Source organism: Pelophylax lessonae (genome assembly GCF_965119305.1).
Source record: "Pelophylax lessonae genome assembly, chromosome: 7".
NCBI classification, from domain to species: domain Eukaryota; kingdom Metazoa; phylum Chordata; class Amphibia; order Anura; family Ranidae; genus Pelophylax; species Pelophylax lessonae.
In genome coordinates, this window is record NC_138774.1 from 77,466,382 (window position 1) to 77,483,616 (window position 17,235).

General features: G+C 42.6%; 1 protein-coding gene across 1 annotated transcript in view; it reads right to left on the bottom strand.

The window, feature by feature from the left end:
• Positions 1 to 17,235, bottom strand: part of MAP4K1 (mitogen-activated protein kinase kinase kinase kinase 1) — a 165,268-nt gene that overhangs the window by 16,871 nt on the left and 131,162 nt on the right. The window contains exons 19-24 of the mRNA XM_082263717.1: positions 10,485 to 10,567; positions 6,641 to 6,725; positions 6,484 to 6,560; positions 6,201 to 6,261; positions 6,015 to 6,117; positions 1,871 to 1,929 (exon numbers count right to left, since the gene is read on the bottom strand). Of these exons, the coding sequence (XP_082119843.1) occupies positions 1,871 to 1,929; positions 6,015 to 6,117; positions 6,201 to 6,261; positions 6,484 to 6,560; positions 6,641 to 6,725; positions 10,485 to 10,567 (468 nt within the window). The remainder of the gene's footprint in view (positions 1 to 1,870; positions 1,930 to 6,014; positions 6,118 to 6,200; positions 6,262 to 6,483; positions 6,561 to 6,640; positions 6,726 to 10,484; positions 10,568 to 17,235) is intronic.

The following is a 17,235-nucleotide window of genomic DNA, read 5'->3' on the forward strand; positions in this document are numbered from 1 at the left end:
ACACAAAGGTGTGTGAATAGGGTTGATATCCTTGGAGGTGTCTGTAACATGGAACATGATTTGGCATTGCTGGAAGATTGGTCAAAGCAGTGAAAACGGCAGTTCAAAGTTTCTAAATGTAAAATGATGCACCTAGGGAAAAATAATTCCTTGAGAGAGTACAACATTGGGGGTACAGTGTTGGTCAGCACTACAGAGGAAAAAGATTTGGGGGGTAATTATGTCAGATGATTGCAAAATGAGCAAACAGTGTGACCAGGCAGTGGGGAAGGCAAATAGAATTCTAGGATGCATCACTAGAGGAATCACCAACAGTAGGAAGGAGGTTCTGATTCTGATCTTTAGTGAAACCTAATATTGTGTCCAGTATTCTAACATAGAGCAAGTTTAGAGACAGGTAACAAAAATAGTAAAAGGTCTGAGGGATAAAACATATTGAGAGGGACTTCAGGAACTTAATATGTACAGTCTGGAAGAAAAAAGGGAAAAGGGAGACATATTTTAAACTTTTAAATACATTAAGGGGGCCAATAAGGCTGAGGAGGGCAGTTTTTCAATACGAAACCAAAATCAAGAACCCGTGGGTATGACCTCAAACTCACTGGAGGAAAGTTCAAAACTAATTTTAGAAAGTATTATTTTACTGGAAGGGTAGTTTATGCTTAGAATGCATTTCCAGCAGAGGTAGTGATCCAGTCAATAGTAAATGGATTTAAACATGCTTGGGACATCCATAGATCTACTTTATACATCGAGACTCGATGGGCTTCTGTTTTTTTTTCTGCCGTCACTTTTTCTAATGTTTCTAATGTCTTTGGAGACCTTAAAACATTATTAACCACTTGCCGACCAGTCACATTGACTGTACAGCGGCAAAGTGGTTCGTTATCGTCCAGCGACGTAGACCTACATCGCTGGACTCCTCCCCCTGTAGGTGGCGCTCGCGCGCCGCCGGAGGCGCGCTCCCGCTGTTGTCAGTCACAGCGGGAGTCGGGCCAGGGGAGGATCGCCGCTGTTCTTCCCCGATCGTTGGGGAATCTAGTTTGGAGATCCGCCCACTTGTGTAAACAGAGCGGGCGGATCTCCTCAGTGACAAGCAGTGACAGATTGCAGGGTTCAGCATAGCTGAACATGCGATCTGTCCTTGTGTCACTCAGTCACCTCCCCCCCCCACATGTTAGTAAGCACCAGGCATACATTAACCCCTCCCTCTCCAATAAAATTAACCCCTTCCCTGCCAGTGTCATTTTTACAGTAACAGTGCATATATATATAGCACTGATTACTGCAGTAATGTCACTTGTACCCCCAAAATGGTCAAAAATGTCAGTCAAGGGTCCGATCTGTCCACCGCAATGTCGCAGTCCCGCAAAAAAAAATTGCAGATCGCCGCCATTACGCGTTAAAAAATAAAACACCAAAAATAACAGAAATCTTTCCCTTAGTTAGTAAACGCAATAACTTTTGTGCAAACCAATCAAAATACGCTTATTGTGATTTTTTTTTACCAAACATAGGTAGCAGAAAACAAATTGGCCAAAATTTTTTAAAAATTTTGATTTTTACATTTTTTTGGGGGGGAATTTCATATAAAAAAATGTTAAAAATATTGTTATTTTTTCAAAATAAATGCTCTTTTTTTGTTTATATCGCAAAACGTAAAAATCGCACAGGTGATCAAATACCACCAAAAGAAAGCTCTGTTTATGGGAAAAAAAGGACGTCAATTTCGTTTGGGTACGGCGTCGCACGACCGCGCAATTGTCAGTTAAAGTTGCACAGCGCCGAATCGCAAAAAATGGCCTGGACGTAAGACAGCAAAATCCTCCGGTGGTAAAGTGGTTAAAGAAGCAAAGAGTGGAAATCTTACCCACACAACAATTCTTGCACCCTTTAGTGTCTGGAATCTTGGTGGATGCAGATTTTTTTCTGGAGAAAAGAAAAAAGGAAAACATTGAGGATTGATCCGTCTCTTCTCATTTCCTGTTTACTTGCATTGTCCTTCTACTTTATTTTTAGAGAGCATGCAGTCTCAACTTGTACCATCTGATAATACTGCTATACTTACTTCTTACCATTACCATACCCTTCTACTGTGACAGTCCCTTAGACGTAGTCTACATTCTGTCATTGTACTGATGAGTATGACTTTCATATAATACAGGGGTCTCCAAACTTTGTAAACAAAGGGCCAGTTTATTGTCCTTCAAACTTTAGGAGGGGCGGACTTAAGTGGAAATTTTCCTGGCATCAGTGGAAGTAAACATCAGCACACTTAGAGAAGGGTGCCCCATCGTTGGTATTATTGGGAGGAATAGTGCCCCATTGTTGGTGTCAATAGGAGAAATGATGCCCTATTGTTGATGTCAGTTGGCAGAATAGCGTTTCATATCAGTGGGAGAAAAGTGCCCCAAGAGCCAGATAAAGGCAAGCAAAGGGCCACATATGGCCCTCGGACCGCAGTTTGAAGACCACTGCTATAATATGTGGGCAAAAGCACCAACAAAATGCAAGACAGCTCACCCACATTTACTTCCGGTGCCAGACATTCATGATTTGTGTTCTCTACAATATTGTAACACAGCAGCAAATCATCACCAGACTTAAAAGGGTAACTCCACTTTTGTGGGGAAAAATAGCAAATAAATAGTATAGCATATACAATTGTTACACAAGTTATATTGTAATTAAATGTCATTAAAAATTGCCTTTCGTTTTCAACCTGAAGCACTGTAATTGTCTGTAAAATGTAATGCAATGCGGCAACCTGGAGGCATTCTATACACAAAGGTTGTATAGAACTCCCGCCCAGAAATGTAATTTACTGCTTGTGTGATTGGCTTACAAATTTTCCCAGAAGTCTGCACTAAGATACAAGTAAGATTGTGGACATCCCCTGAAAAAAAAAAATGTCATTTTTGGTGACATACTCCCAAAAGGGAAATCACGTATAAAGGGATGAAGACTCTGCCACTTTCCTAATTAGAACCCTGCAAGTGCAGCAGCTGATTGATAATTGTAAAATCACTCCCATTAGATTAATTTTAGTTTCCACATGGACAGAGAAACAAGCTGCTATTTCTTCAGAACAACAAAAGGTAGGAATCTGCAACAAAATTAGTTAAAATCCCTGCAATGTACAGAGATCACCCAGAGGGGAATGTTTTTTCTCAAAAAAAGTGGAGTTACTCTTTACAGTGGTTTTATACCCTTACATATACCAATTGAAATGACAAGTCTTTAGGTGATACACAGAAATGAAACAAATCCTCCTACATAAGTTGTGCCTGTTTATCTGCAGCCTCTCTCCTCTACAGCCTTCTAAAGCACACATTTCACACAGCATTCCTGTGTAGAATGTGGGGGGCTGGGATCTATTGCAACACACTGCATAGCATACTGCCAAAAGTTGAGAGTAATCTGAGACCTGAGTTGAGGGAAAGGACACACCTCTCTATATACAGTCCCATATGGAAACATGCACAGCTGAGGGTGTCAATCACCTGCTGTGTGCTGGAGGAGGGGCAGGGCTATCTCTGGGGATTGCTTGGAGTCAGCATAGACTTGGCTGGTGCATATAGCACAGGCATGAGGAAAGGAAGAGCAGACAGAAATTGCACCAAGTATTTTGAATCAAGGCAAGTCTTTGTTCATTTTTAATTTTGGAGGTTTACAACCACATTATGTTCAAAGGGCCATGGTAACAAATGTAGTTAAGGTGCAACAGAATTTCAGGACTGGCAAACTTGGCTGAAAAGGAGGGGAGCCAAAGTGTAAAATGTGATCATTTTTAACACAACAGTATACAGGTCTGGACAACTGTTACCTGCATTAAATACACAATACAAATGCTAAACAATATATTACTGATAAAACTAGTAATAAAAGACACTAGGGTGAGCTGTCCAAAATTATTTTCTTACTGCAATCTCAATTACAAGTAAAGTGAGACTGCACAATTATTTGCCCTGATATAAATTGCCCTTCGGGAGGTTCTATAGAGTTGCCCACAGGAAAAGGTTAAAGCCCAACTCCAAGCAAATGTGAAATTATCCCCTGCAGTGGAGCTGTACCCAGCACTGCAAGGGTATATTGCTAAGGGGAGAGAAGAAACACTTTTACTTACCGGATCCTCTGTATCCCCAGCAGACAGCACTCCCCATGCTCCGGCAGTGGACTGTCCCTCAACATCAACATGTCCAATGCAGAGCTATCTATGTACCCTGCATAGGACTTGAGGACATCAAGATCCTAGACTGTGGGAGCGGACGATCAGTAAAGTAAATCTTCCTATTTTGTTCCACTGAACTATAATGAGCAATTAACCCTTGCATTGCGGGCACAACCTCCACTGCAAGGGATCATTTTTAGTTGCCTATAACTGGGTTACAATGTTCTGCTTTCTGCAATGGGGAAAAAAAAAAAAACTTGTCCTCTAGGCAGGGCAGCCATCAGAAATGTTGAGGCCCCTTACACAGCTTTAGGCCTCGGCCCTTCCGGGACTGACCACCAATATTCCCTAGGGCCTGCCCAAGGGCCATCCCACCCAATATGCTCATGTCCCATCCCACCGAGTCCAATACCATGACCTCCTTCTTTCCATGTGCTCTTCTCCTCCTTCAGTCCCATCTCCCCATTCTAGGTCTTCCTTACAATCTCATCTCCCCCATCCCATGTCTTCTTCCAACCTATTTCCCCTCCTCAATCCCATGTCCTCCTCCATCCCATGCCCCCCTATCCATCCCATGTCCCCCTCCTCCTCCATCCTATGTTCTCCTCCTCCATCTTATGTCTTTCTCCTCCATCCCATGTTTCCTTCTCCTCCATCCCATGTCCCCCTCCTCCTTCATCCCATGTCCCCCTCCTCCTCCATCCCATGTCCCCCTCCTCCTACAACCCATGCACTCCGCTCTCCATCTCCTCCATCGGCAGCCGGGATGAGCTCTGTGGCATGTGAGAAACTGATCCCTGTCTCATTCCATCTTCTCCTCCTGCTGCTCTCCTGGTGCCATATCCCCTCAACGTCTGCAGCTATAACACTTGTGATGTGAAGGAGATGGGGCGCCGGTGGAGTGGTGGCAGGAAGGGAAAATCGGATGAGATTGACAGAAACCCCCCCCCCCCCCCATAGTTTGTCCTGTTCCTGGCACTAGGAGCTGTCTCATGGCTGTAAGACCCTCAATTTTTTCAACCACTCCGCCACACTTTCTGGGTGCTAGGGCAACGCCAAGCTCACTCCTCACAGGGGCTGCCAATTAGACACCTCGAGATGCACTCCTGCTGCGACTGGTGGAGGGGAAGGTGTGCGGAAACGAGTAGCTACCGTGGCTGTCAATCATTCAGCCTTCAGGCAGCAGATAGAAATACGTCCGGGGTTTGAGCCTCTTGGAATGTCCAGGCCCCTTGGGATGTTTGGGCCCCTTTCGTGTGTGTTGCCCCCCTCTTGGCAGCCCTGTCTGTAAGGAACAGCTGCGTTTGGTTCAAACTTATATCTAAATGCCAAATGTTTAGGGCATTCAGCCTGGATGAACGTGACTGCTTCCTGTTGTGAATGGTTGCTAGTGAAGCAATGAGTGCCTGCACCTGCTGCATCCTCAACAACCACTGATGTCATATGGCCCATTCACTAGCACTACTAGGAATCTCCAGCCGTGTAAGCATAGGAGCAAGAATAGAGGTTGACACAATTGCCTAAATATGGCCATGTTTGAGGAAAGATATCCCCACTATCCTTGTCCCTTTCCTTATATATTATGACGCAGGGAGTGGCATCATCTTATTTGGTTGATGTTTTTTTTTATTTTGGGGGCTATCAGGCATTGCGATAGATATGGATCTACATGATGGGACTTTTTTTGTTTATTTAATAAAGGACTTGTCAAAAGATAGTTTTTTTTTATACATCAGAAAATGGTCACCAAGTACTGTGCATAATGAACCCCAGTGCGTTCGGTTCATTACTACTATCCTCTTATAACTATGGCGCCCACCATACCCTCCAACCAAGGCTGTACCTGGGCAGCAGTCTGTGTGTTGGGATGTGAGCCAAACGGGATTCTTTCCGTATCTGTTCATGAAGAGCCAGGAGACTGTGTGAATACAGTTGGGAGACTTTACCTATGGACAGACAGATACACACTGAATACTACACCCCTTAGTAAATATGTTTATTGTTTTGTCAGTTGACATCTCCATCTTACCAGTTATGGACATTAATACATTGTTGATGGAATAGACCCAAGTTGTCCAGCCAGTGGTCAGCTAGAGAAGATATAAAAAGAAAACAAAAAATGTACCTTGGTCTATGATAATTATATTTTCAGGAGTAAGAAGCCATTGGGCATTTTAATCTACTGGCAATATCCGTTTTGGATGGTGACAGATTTTATGCACAATATTGTGTTCTTATTTTGTCCCATGTTAAGCATTTGGGAAAATCAAACAAAGATTTGTGTCATGTACAATAGCTGAATTCTCACTTACCAGGTCAAGGGAGGCCTGTGATTCTGAGAGGTTAAGCGTATAGATCCCCTGCTCAGCTCCCAGGATGACATGAGTATCTATAGTATTAACAATAAACATTTTAGAGAGTGAAGGAAGCAAAAAAAGTGCTACAGAGAGAAGAAAGAAAGCTGCATACCTTTCGTTGTTGGATGTCTCCAGGTAGTTGCTGAATGAATTTTCAGAGGACATCCATTAAAGATCTTTTTCAGTTGGAACTCTCCCTGACATGAGAGATATAGGGTTAAAAAAAAGGAGAACTATACAATGCAAAGGAAGTCTCATATATTCAGGCGGCATGTAATTGACGGGGACATGCAACACATATTTAAAATTTTATTGTATAGGGCAGGGATCCTCAAACTACGGCCCTCCAGCTGTTGAGGAACTACACATCCCATGAGGCATTGTAAAACTCTGACATTCACAGACATGACTAGGCATGATGGGAATTGTAGTTCCTGAACAACTGGAGGGCCATAGTTTGAAGACCCCTGGTATAGGGTAACTCCACTTTCATGGAAAAAAAATGTAATACATAAAAAAATGAATATAGCATATGCAATTGCTACACAAGCAATATTTTAATTTAATGTTAATAAAATGACCTTTCCATTTAAATCTGTAGCCCAATGCATTTCTGTAAAATTCAATCCAATATGGCAACCTGGAGGTGTCCTATACACTGTTGGTGTACAGAACGCCTCCAAAAATGTAATTCCTGCTTGTTTGATTGGCTGACTAATTTTTCAGAAGGTACAAATTTAATTTTAGGCACCCTCTGTAACAGAAGTTATATTTTTGTCAAGATCTCCAAGGGTAAAACCAATGCAGAAATTGCAGCTTTTCACATTGGAACACAGAGTGCACCAGCAGATTATAATGAACCAGACCCTCCCATTCAAAATCAGTCTGCAAAGGACACGGTTAAACAAACAGCTATTTCTTCGCAGCAGAAGCAGGTAGAAATTTGCAACAAAGTTTGTTAAAATCCTTGCAATGTACATTGATCACACAGATGGGATTGTTTTTTTCTCAACAAAAGTGGAGTTACACTTTTAATAAGGAGAGAGGGAGAAAGAGCGAGACAGAGATTGATAGATAAGTTGCAGCACCTTGACACGTCAGATTATAAATGTACCAACAATTAGAGGGAAATGTAGGATGCAATTATCCTTTGAACATTATGTATATTATGCCATGGCACAGAATAGGGGTAATTGTGGCTCTCTAAGTGAATATGAAGTGAACTTGAAAAGGATCTAAGTTTCCAATAATGCTGAAGAGCAGGCACCAAAAAAGGAAACCAGTACTGAGAAACCTTTTACAGAGTACATAATTTTTAATGCTGGTTCTCTAGATGTATGGTTATCAAAATGATTCAAAACTTTCTGACTGACTGACCAAAAGGAAGGAATTTTTACTTTACCTGATGCATACTTGCTCCAGGTCAGTGACTCAAAGTAATGAAGCCCAAGATAGCCCTGCAACAAACATTCTCAAAGGGAAAAAAGCCAAAGGTAGCCTTCATAAGTCCCTTGCTACAAGTTTATTTTAACCTTCAAATCAATTTATGTGTCCTTCTGGGGCCCCTGAATCATGGAATTAAGCTGAACAAAAGACCTTGACTACTGCCCTGTCAATGGATGCCCTCTCATGTCAGCCAACTGTGGAAAAGTCAGAGCCTTGTTGGTCAGTGGACTATTGAATGTCAAGGGTGGAATGGAGCAATGAGTGGAGGAAGGAGTTTGTGCCCTCAAAGGTCAGCAAATCCAAATTTAGATTCTGGGCCTAAAATCCAAGAAATGACATCAAAAATTTAGAATGAAAGAAATTTGGCTTTAAGTCACACTAGCGTTTTTTAAGAGCTCTAAAAATGTTGATAATTGCTTTTTTTGTTCCGGCTTCTGATAGTATTTTAGTAGCTTTTAGGAGCGTTAGCATTTTATTAGCATTTCTACAGTACATGAAGAAGAAAAAAAAAACACTAGAAAAAAAAGCTGTTACGTGCTGGAACGTTTTAGTGGTATTTAGGAGTATTTAGTGTTTAGCGTTTCTTTCTGCTGGGAAAACGCTCCCAAAAACTCTACAAAAATTATTTTTCTGCTTCTAAATGCTAAAGCTTGAAAAATGCTTCTAGCATAAAATAATGTGCATGGACACATAGGATAACACTATTATCTTATAGGAGCAGAACAAAAATGCTCATTATAGCTTCTAGAAACTAAACAAAAAAAAGCTTGTGTGCATGGAGCCTAAAGTGTAAGAGCTGTGACGAAAAAGTTTGGTGAATGGTCCGATATCTCAATGGCAGCACAGGCCAGGTTTGCGTGCATGCACATGGCTAGCCAGAGACACGTCGAGAAGCTCCACCTAGCGTGGAGTCCGCATGGCCATCAGGGTAAACCCTCCTGCAGGCAGTCGAACGTAGTCAGTGTGAGAGGTAGGGTCACAGTGCAATGGAGCAATGAATGAACATCAAGTTTTGCTACAAATTGGGGAAAACAGCAACGGAGATGCATGAAATGTTGTATGCAAGTTTACGGGACGGAAGATGTGAGCAGAAAATTTGTTTACGACTGGTTCAAACGCTTTCAAGTTGGGAAGGAAACGACTGAGGATGAGCCACGTTCGGGTCTGCTGTCGACATGCAGAGTCCCAGACATGATCAAGCGAGTGTGACAAATACTGGCACGAGATCAGCAACTGACTCCACGAATTCACTGTCTTCCACTGTCTTTCCTGCGGCCCAAAAAGAGTCGCCAGCACGCCAGCTAAAGTCCAAGGCCAATGAAAGGCGCACGTTTTAGGGATGTGATGGCAATCCAAGAATGTGTGACAGCGGTTGTGCGATCGATTCCTAAAGAAGCCTTAACTGATCGTTTCCAGAAGCTTTATGAACGTTGCTAAAAGGGTGTTGTAAAGGATGGCGATTATTTTGAAGGCCAATAAAGGTAATTTCTTTGCATCTTCTGTTTTGTTTGTTTTCTAATACCATTCACCAAACTTTTAGACACACCTCGTATGTAAACACCAACAAAAAAACTTTCCTTATTGGCTCCCTTTGGTCTGTAAAACAGACCGCCAAATATGTTTTGTTATATCTTTTTGAGAATTGGAAAAAAAAAAATGATACTGCCAGAAATCTTGTGAACTGAAAACTTCCTGCGTTATCTGACTCTGCCGCACTCTTATCAGTTAGCATTGTTCTCAGTTCTCTCTAAGGACTACAGAACACCTTCCACCCCAGGACAGAAAGTGTGTTACTGGTAGGACCACCAGCTGAAAAAAGGTAAATCTAGCCACCACATCCAAGGACTGGTAAGCTACAGAACATGATATTTTCTTTCTTGGGTTTAGATACACTTTAATTTCCCTGTATTTCTGCGGAACTGGTTGCTATTTAGACCATGGCAGGTTTTCTTTAAATGCACAATATTTATGTAACCAGAGTGTATTTTTAGAGAAGTAGACTTCTCACTGGATAGTGAACTGCTCTACTTGTGACTCAAGGCTAATTTTAGGTGCTGCGGCTCAATAAATCAATCTGAGATCTTACCCAGGAAACCAATGCCTTTGGCATTCAAGCACAACACATCCATCCAGAGCATTCAAAACACTCAGTCCACGCACAGCAGCCAGAGCTGTGGCATTGAAATAGTTTTTCTGCAGGCAAAAAGGCTGTATACTTTGCAAGGAAAGTTGCATTTTGCATGGGAAATGTCCCCAAAGCTTAGTGAATGTGGGGAAATTTCACTTTGCAAAGAATACCCAATCACATGTAAGGAAAGAAAAACAAACCAAAAAACAGTGCTTTTGCTTGAACATGATTTGGTGATGGAAGTCAGTGAAGCTTCACCTCATGCTCAAGCTCTGAGGAAAATTCTTATGCAAAATGCAACATACTTTGCCTTTAGTGAATCAACTCCAGTGTATTTAGCATGGCTTAGATGCAGAGTTGTAATGCAACATGAACTGCGTACCTGTTTTGCTGGTGTTCTTCCTTGCTTTGGTGGTAGAGAAGGGGGAGACAAAGACTGAAGGTCACGTATCAAGAGAGATGGTTCTAAAAGGAAAAAGACAATGTTGAGGATATGTAGTCAGGAGCAGAACATATGGCCATGACAAGGGGCAGAACTGACAAGGAGGTCAACAGAAGGAACTGGTGAGAGTTGCAGTGGACCCAGGAAGTCGACACTACAGGAAGTGTTAGGTTCCCAGCAGACTTTGGGGGAATAATGTTGTAACAAACAGACCAGAGTTCAGCAGCACACACAGTTGGAAGGTTATGAATTTTCTCTTCTTTAGGGTAAATGAATATGGACGCAAAAAAAACCTGCATTTTTATCAGTACAGCAAAAAATAAATGGAAGAAGAGTTTTACAGGTGTTTAGTCATACACAAATTTACATGTCTATACGTATAAAAACACAAGCTCTTTTTGAACCTTTTAGTAGGAGCTGTATGCCAGCAACTTCCTATTTAACTACATCAGTAATTTATTTTAAAAATGTATTGTATTGTTAAGGTAATGAGGAGGTAAGCAAACCCTTAGACAAGGAGCGGCTGTGGACGTAGTATACTTGGATTTTGCCAAAGCATTTGACACAATTATGCACACACGGCTAATGTGTAAGGTAAAGTCTACAGGCTTGGGAAAAAAAAGTTTGTAAAAGGATAGAACACCAGCTAAAAGACCGTATTCAGAAAGTAGAGGTAATGATTCATACTCTGAATGGTCAAGGGTTGTTAGTGGTGTACCCCAAGGTTCAGTGTTGGGACCCTTACTTTTTAATATACAGTATATATAAATTATATCAGGTCTGAGATTAAAGGTACTATTTCAGTCTTTGCAGATGCCATTAACCACTTGCCGCCCGCCCGCCGTCAATTGACAGCGGAGCGGTGCGACCATTATCCTGGGAAGACGTCATATGACGTGATCCCTGGAAACAGGGCAGGCGCGCGATCGCGTGCGCGCCGCCCTGCACTGCCGGTGTCGGGGGGTGTCCCCTGGACACCCCCCGTCACCGGCAGGGGGGAAACAGCCAATGGGCTTGGCTGTTTCCCACGTGATCGGCTGTGTTCCAATGACACAGCCGATCACAATGGAGGCGCCCACAAGATGACCGCGCATGCGCGATCGGGAGCGCGCAGTGCGGTCATGTCGGTTGGCACTGTGTTCCGTAGGAACACAGCTGTCACCGGCGGTAGTAAACAGTCACTGACAGTGACTGTTTACTATGTGATCGGCTGTGAATCCATTCACAGCCGATCAGAAAATGTAAACAAAGAGCAGTAACTGACTGTTACTAGCTCTTCTCCCCTCATACAGCTTCCAGTGTGAGGGGAGAAGAGCTAGAAACAGTGAGTTACTGCTCTGTACACATGTAAAAAGTAAAATCACACAAATAAATGTCCCCACACAGTCCTCAGCCCCCCCCCCCCAATGTCACCTGTCACCCAACAGTCACCTCATCAGTGCCCAGAAATTGACACCCATAAGGCTACGTTCACATGTGAGCGTAGCGATCGCGGGCAGAATCACCGTGATTCTGCCCGCGATCCGGAAATCATTGCAAATTGCGGGATGCCTGTCCGTTGCCCGTTTTTTGCAATAGCACCCCAAACGCTGTGCGATGTTGCAGCGATTTCCACCTGCCGAATCGCGGTAACATCGCGCAAACAACGCATGACGCCCCAAAGAAGCTCTTGTACCTTTTTTGGGCGTCATGCGTTGTTTGCGCGATGTTACCGCGATTTGCAATGATTTCTGGATCGCGGGCAGAATCGCAGTGATTCTGCCCGCGATCGCTACGCTCACATGTGGACATAGCCTAAAGTTCACCGGTCACCAGAGGCTGTCATCAGTACCGCCGTGCACCATCGCCCGTCACCTGTCACCCATCGGTGACCATCGCCCGTCACCTGTCACCCCATCAATCACCGTCACCTGTCACCCCATCAATCACCGTCACCTGTCACCCCATCAATCACCGTCACCTGTCACCCCATCAGTCATCGTCACTTGTCACCCCATCAGTGATCGTCACTTGTCACCCCATCAATCATCGTCACATGTCACCCCGTCAGTGATTGTCATCTGTCACCCCATCAATCATCATCACTTGTCACCTCATCAATCATCGTCACCTGTCACCCCATCAGTCATCGTCACCTGCCACCCCATCAGTCATCGTCACCTGTCACCCCATCAGTCATTGTCACCTTTCACCCCATCAGTCATCGTCACCTGTCACCCCATCAGTCATCGTCACCTGTTTGCCATATACATGCAATCACTTACTGACCGCCTAACGACTATATGCGTCGGCCATTAAAAGCTAAATACTGGGGTTATGGCTGCAGATAGCCCCCATAACCCCGGTATTTTTTGAAACGGCGAGCGGTCGGCTTTCAGATAAGGGTGGTCCCAGTGGCGGATTCACCACAGAATTACCCTTACGGTGCAGGGGAAGAGGTGCCCCCCCCTCCTGCCGCGTCCCAGATGTTTTCCCAGCTTACCGGACCCGCCGGCAGCGGGGAAAACTATCCGGTCCCGGATCCTCAGAGACAGGAAGTCGAGTGAGGGCAAGATGGCCCTCACTCGACTCTATGGTCTTGGAGGACCGGAGCTACCTCAAAAGATGTTGCCTAGCAACCGGTTTAAAGGGCCGCTTTTTTTTTTCTTTTTTTTTTCCTCTTTCAACAATTTTTTTTTTTTTTTCTTCTTTAGTGTAGTTGTGAGGTGTGAGGTCTTTTTGACCCCAGATCTCACAATAAAGAGGACCTGTCATGCCTATTTCTATTACAAGGGATGTTTACATTCCTTGTAATAGGAATAAAAATGATCAAAACATTTTTTTTTTTAAACTGTGTAAAAATAAAAAAATAATAAATAAAATAAATAGGAAAAAAAAAAATTAAAGCGCCCTGTCCCCGTTAGCTCGCGCGCAGAAGCAAACGCATACGCAAGTCCCGCCCACATATGTAAACAGTGTTCAAACCATACATGTGAGGTATCGCCGCGATCGTTAGAGCGAGAGCAATAATTTGAGCCCTAGACCTCCTCTGTAACTCTAAGCTAGTAACCTGCAGAAATTTTTAAAATGTTGCCTATGGGGATTTTTAAGTACCAATGTTTGGCGCCATTCTGTGAGCATGCGCAATTTTGAAGCATGACATGTTGGGTATCTAATTACTCGGCGTAACATTATCTTTCACATTATGGAAAAAAATTGGGCTAAATTTATTGTTTTCTTATTTTTTAGTTCAAAAAAGTGAATTTTTTTCAAATGAATCGCATTTGGAAGACTGCTGCGCAAATATGGTGTGATAAAAAATATTGCAACGATCTCCATTTTATTCTCTAGGGTCTCTGCTAAAAAAAAATATATAATGTTTGGGGGTTCTAAGTAGTTTTCTAGCAAAAAAAATTATTTTAGCTTGTAAACACCAAGTGTCAAAAATAGGCCCAGTCTTAAAGTGGATAAATGGACAACTTTGTGAAAAGTGCTACTTGAATGTTAGGCGTCTGTATGTGGCCAGGCTGTGAAAAAGTGTTACATATGTGGTATCGCCATACTCAGGAGGAATAGCAGAATGTATTTTGGGGTGCAATTTTTGCTATGTACATGCTATGTGTTAGAAATATTGCATAAATGGACAGCTTTGTGTAAAAAAAAATGTGTTTTCATTTTCTTTCCACATTTTCCAAAAACTTGTGGAAAAAAATGACATATTCAAAAGACTCATTATGCCTCAAAAATTATACGTTGGGCTGTTTGCTTTCCAAAATGGGGTCATTTTATGGGGGTTTCCATTGTCCTGGTGCTCCAGGGCCTTCAAAAGTACGATAGGTTGTCAGGAAATTATATGTGTAATTTGTGCTCCTAGAATGCCGGACGGTACTACTTGAATGTTAGGCCTCTGTATGTGGCCAGGCTGTGAAAAAGTCTCAAGAAATACTCAGGAGGAGTAGTAGAATGTGTTTTGGGGTGTAGTTGCAAGTATACATATGCTGTGTGAGAGAAATAACCTGTTAATATGTCAATTTGTAAAAAAAAAAAAAAAAATCTTCATTTTGCAAAGAGTTATGGGAAAAAATGACAACGTCAAAAAACTCACCATGCCCCTTATTAAATACCTTGGAATGTCTACTTTCCAAAAAGGGGTCATTTGGGGGGTATTTGTACTGTCCTGACTTTTTAGTGTCTCAAGAAATGAGATAGGCCTTCAGTACATCAGGTGTGGTCAAGTGTGATCAATTTTCAATGATTAGCACCATAACTTGTGGACTCTATAACTTTCACAAAGACCAAATAATATACACTTATTTGGGTAATTTTTACCAAAGATAAGTAGCAGTATAAATTTTGGCCAAAATTTGTGAAGAAAAATTACTCATTTGCTAAATTTTATGACAGAAACAAAGAAAAATGTGTTTTTTCACAATATTTTCAGTCTTTTTTTATTTATAGCACAAAAAATAAAAAACCCAGTAGTGATTAAATACCATCAAAAGAAAGCTCTATTTGTGTGAAAAAAAGGACACAAATTTTTTTATGGGTACAGTGTTGCATGACTGAGTAATTGTCATTCAAAGTGTGAGAGCGCTGAAAGCTGAAAATCAGTCTGGGCAGGAAGGGGGTGAAAGTGCACTGTAGGCAAGTGGTTAAGCTATGCAGTAGAACAACGATAGCAACCTTGGCACCCCTGGATGTTTTGGAACTACTTTTCCCATAATGCTCATGTACTCTGCAGTGTGGTTGAGCATCATGCAAAATGTAGTTCCAAAACATCTGTGGTGCCAATGTTCGCCTTCACTGCAGTAGAATACCATCCTTACAGGATGTCGCCAACTTTCAAGCTGACCTCAGTGCACTGTTTAAGTGGGTGACTATGTGGTAAATGAGGTTTAATGTTGATAAATGTAAAGTTATGCACTTGAATCAATGATGGAGAAGGGAATCAATGACGGAGAAGGATCTGGGTGTTCTGATAGATCATTAGCCTAATAACGGAATGCAAAAAATTGTTTCTTGTATTATTAGAGGCATGGACTACAGCTAGAGAGATATCATTTTACCCTTGTACAAATCATTAGTAAGACCTCATCTGAAATATGCAGTTCAGTTTTGGGCACAAGTTCTCAAAAAGGATATCGGCAACTGAAATAAGAGCAGATATAGGCATCCAAACTAATAAGAGGCATGGAGGAGCTCAGCTATGAGGAAAGATTAGAGGAACTGAATTTATTCTCTCTTGAGAAGAGGAGATTAAGGGGGGATATGAGCAACATATACAGTATCTCACAAAAGTGAGTACACCCCTCATATTTGTGTATATATATTTTTTTATATCTTTTCATGTGACAACACTGAAGAAATTACACTTTGCTACAATGTAAAGTAGTCAGTGTACAGCTTGTATAACAGTGTAACTTTGCTGTCCCCTCAAAATAACTCAACATACAGCCATTAATGTCTAAACCGCAGGCAACAAAAGTGAGTACACCCCTAAGTGTAAATGTCCAAATTGGGCCCCAAGTGTCAATATTTTGTGTGGCCACCATTTTTTTCCAGCACTGCCTTAACCCTCTTGGGCATGAAGTTCACCAGAATTCGCAGGTTGCCACTGGAGTCTTTACCGTGCCTCCATGGCGATATCACAGAGCTGGTGGATGTTAGAGGCCTTGCACTCATCAACCTTCCATTTGAGGATGCCCCACAGATGCTCAATAGGGTTTGGTCTGGAGACATGCTTGAACAGTCCATCACCTTTACCCTCAGCTTCTTTAGCAAGGCAGTGGTCGTCTTGGAGGTGTGAGATGCTCTGTTTTCAGTATGTCACAGTACATGTTGACATTCATGAATTTCCTCAATGAATGTAGCTCCCCAGTGCCGGCAGCACTTATGCAGCCCCAGACTATGACACTCCCACCACCATGCTTGACTGTAGGCAAGACACACTTGCTTTGTACTCCTCACCTGATTGCCACCACACACGCTTAACGCCATCTGAACCAAATACGTTTATCTTGGTCTCATCAGACTACAGGACATGGTTCCAGTATTCCGTGTTCTTTGTTTGCTTGTCTTCAGCAAACTGCTTGCGGGCTTTCTTGTGCATCCTCTTTAGAAGAGGTTTCCTTCTGGGACGACAGCCATGCAGACCAATTTGATGCAGTGTGTGGCGTATGGTCTAAGCACTGACAGGCTAACCCCCCAACCCCTTCAACCTCTGCAGCAATGCTGGCAGCACTCATACATCTATTTCCCAAAGACAACCTCTGGATATGACGTTGAACACGTGCATTGTTCTGAGTGGAACCTGTCCTGTCCTGTATGGTCTTGGCCACCGTGCTGCAGCTCAGTTTCAGGGTCTTGGCAATCTTCCAATAGCCTAGGCCATCTTTATGTAGAGCAACATTTTTTCTGATCCTCAGAGACTTCTTTGCAATGAGGTGCCATGTTGAACTTCCAGTGACCAGTATGAGAGAGTAAGAGCGATAACAACAAATTTAACACACCTGCTCCCCAGTCACACCTGAGACCTTGTAACACTAACAAGTCACATGACACTGTGGAGGGAAAATGGCTAATTGGACCTGATTTGAAGATTTTCACTTAGGGGTGTACTCACTTTTGTTGCCAGTGTGTTGAGTTATTTTGAGGTGACAGCAAACTTACACTGTTATACAAGCTGTACACTCGCTACTTACATTGTAGCAAA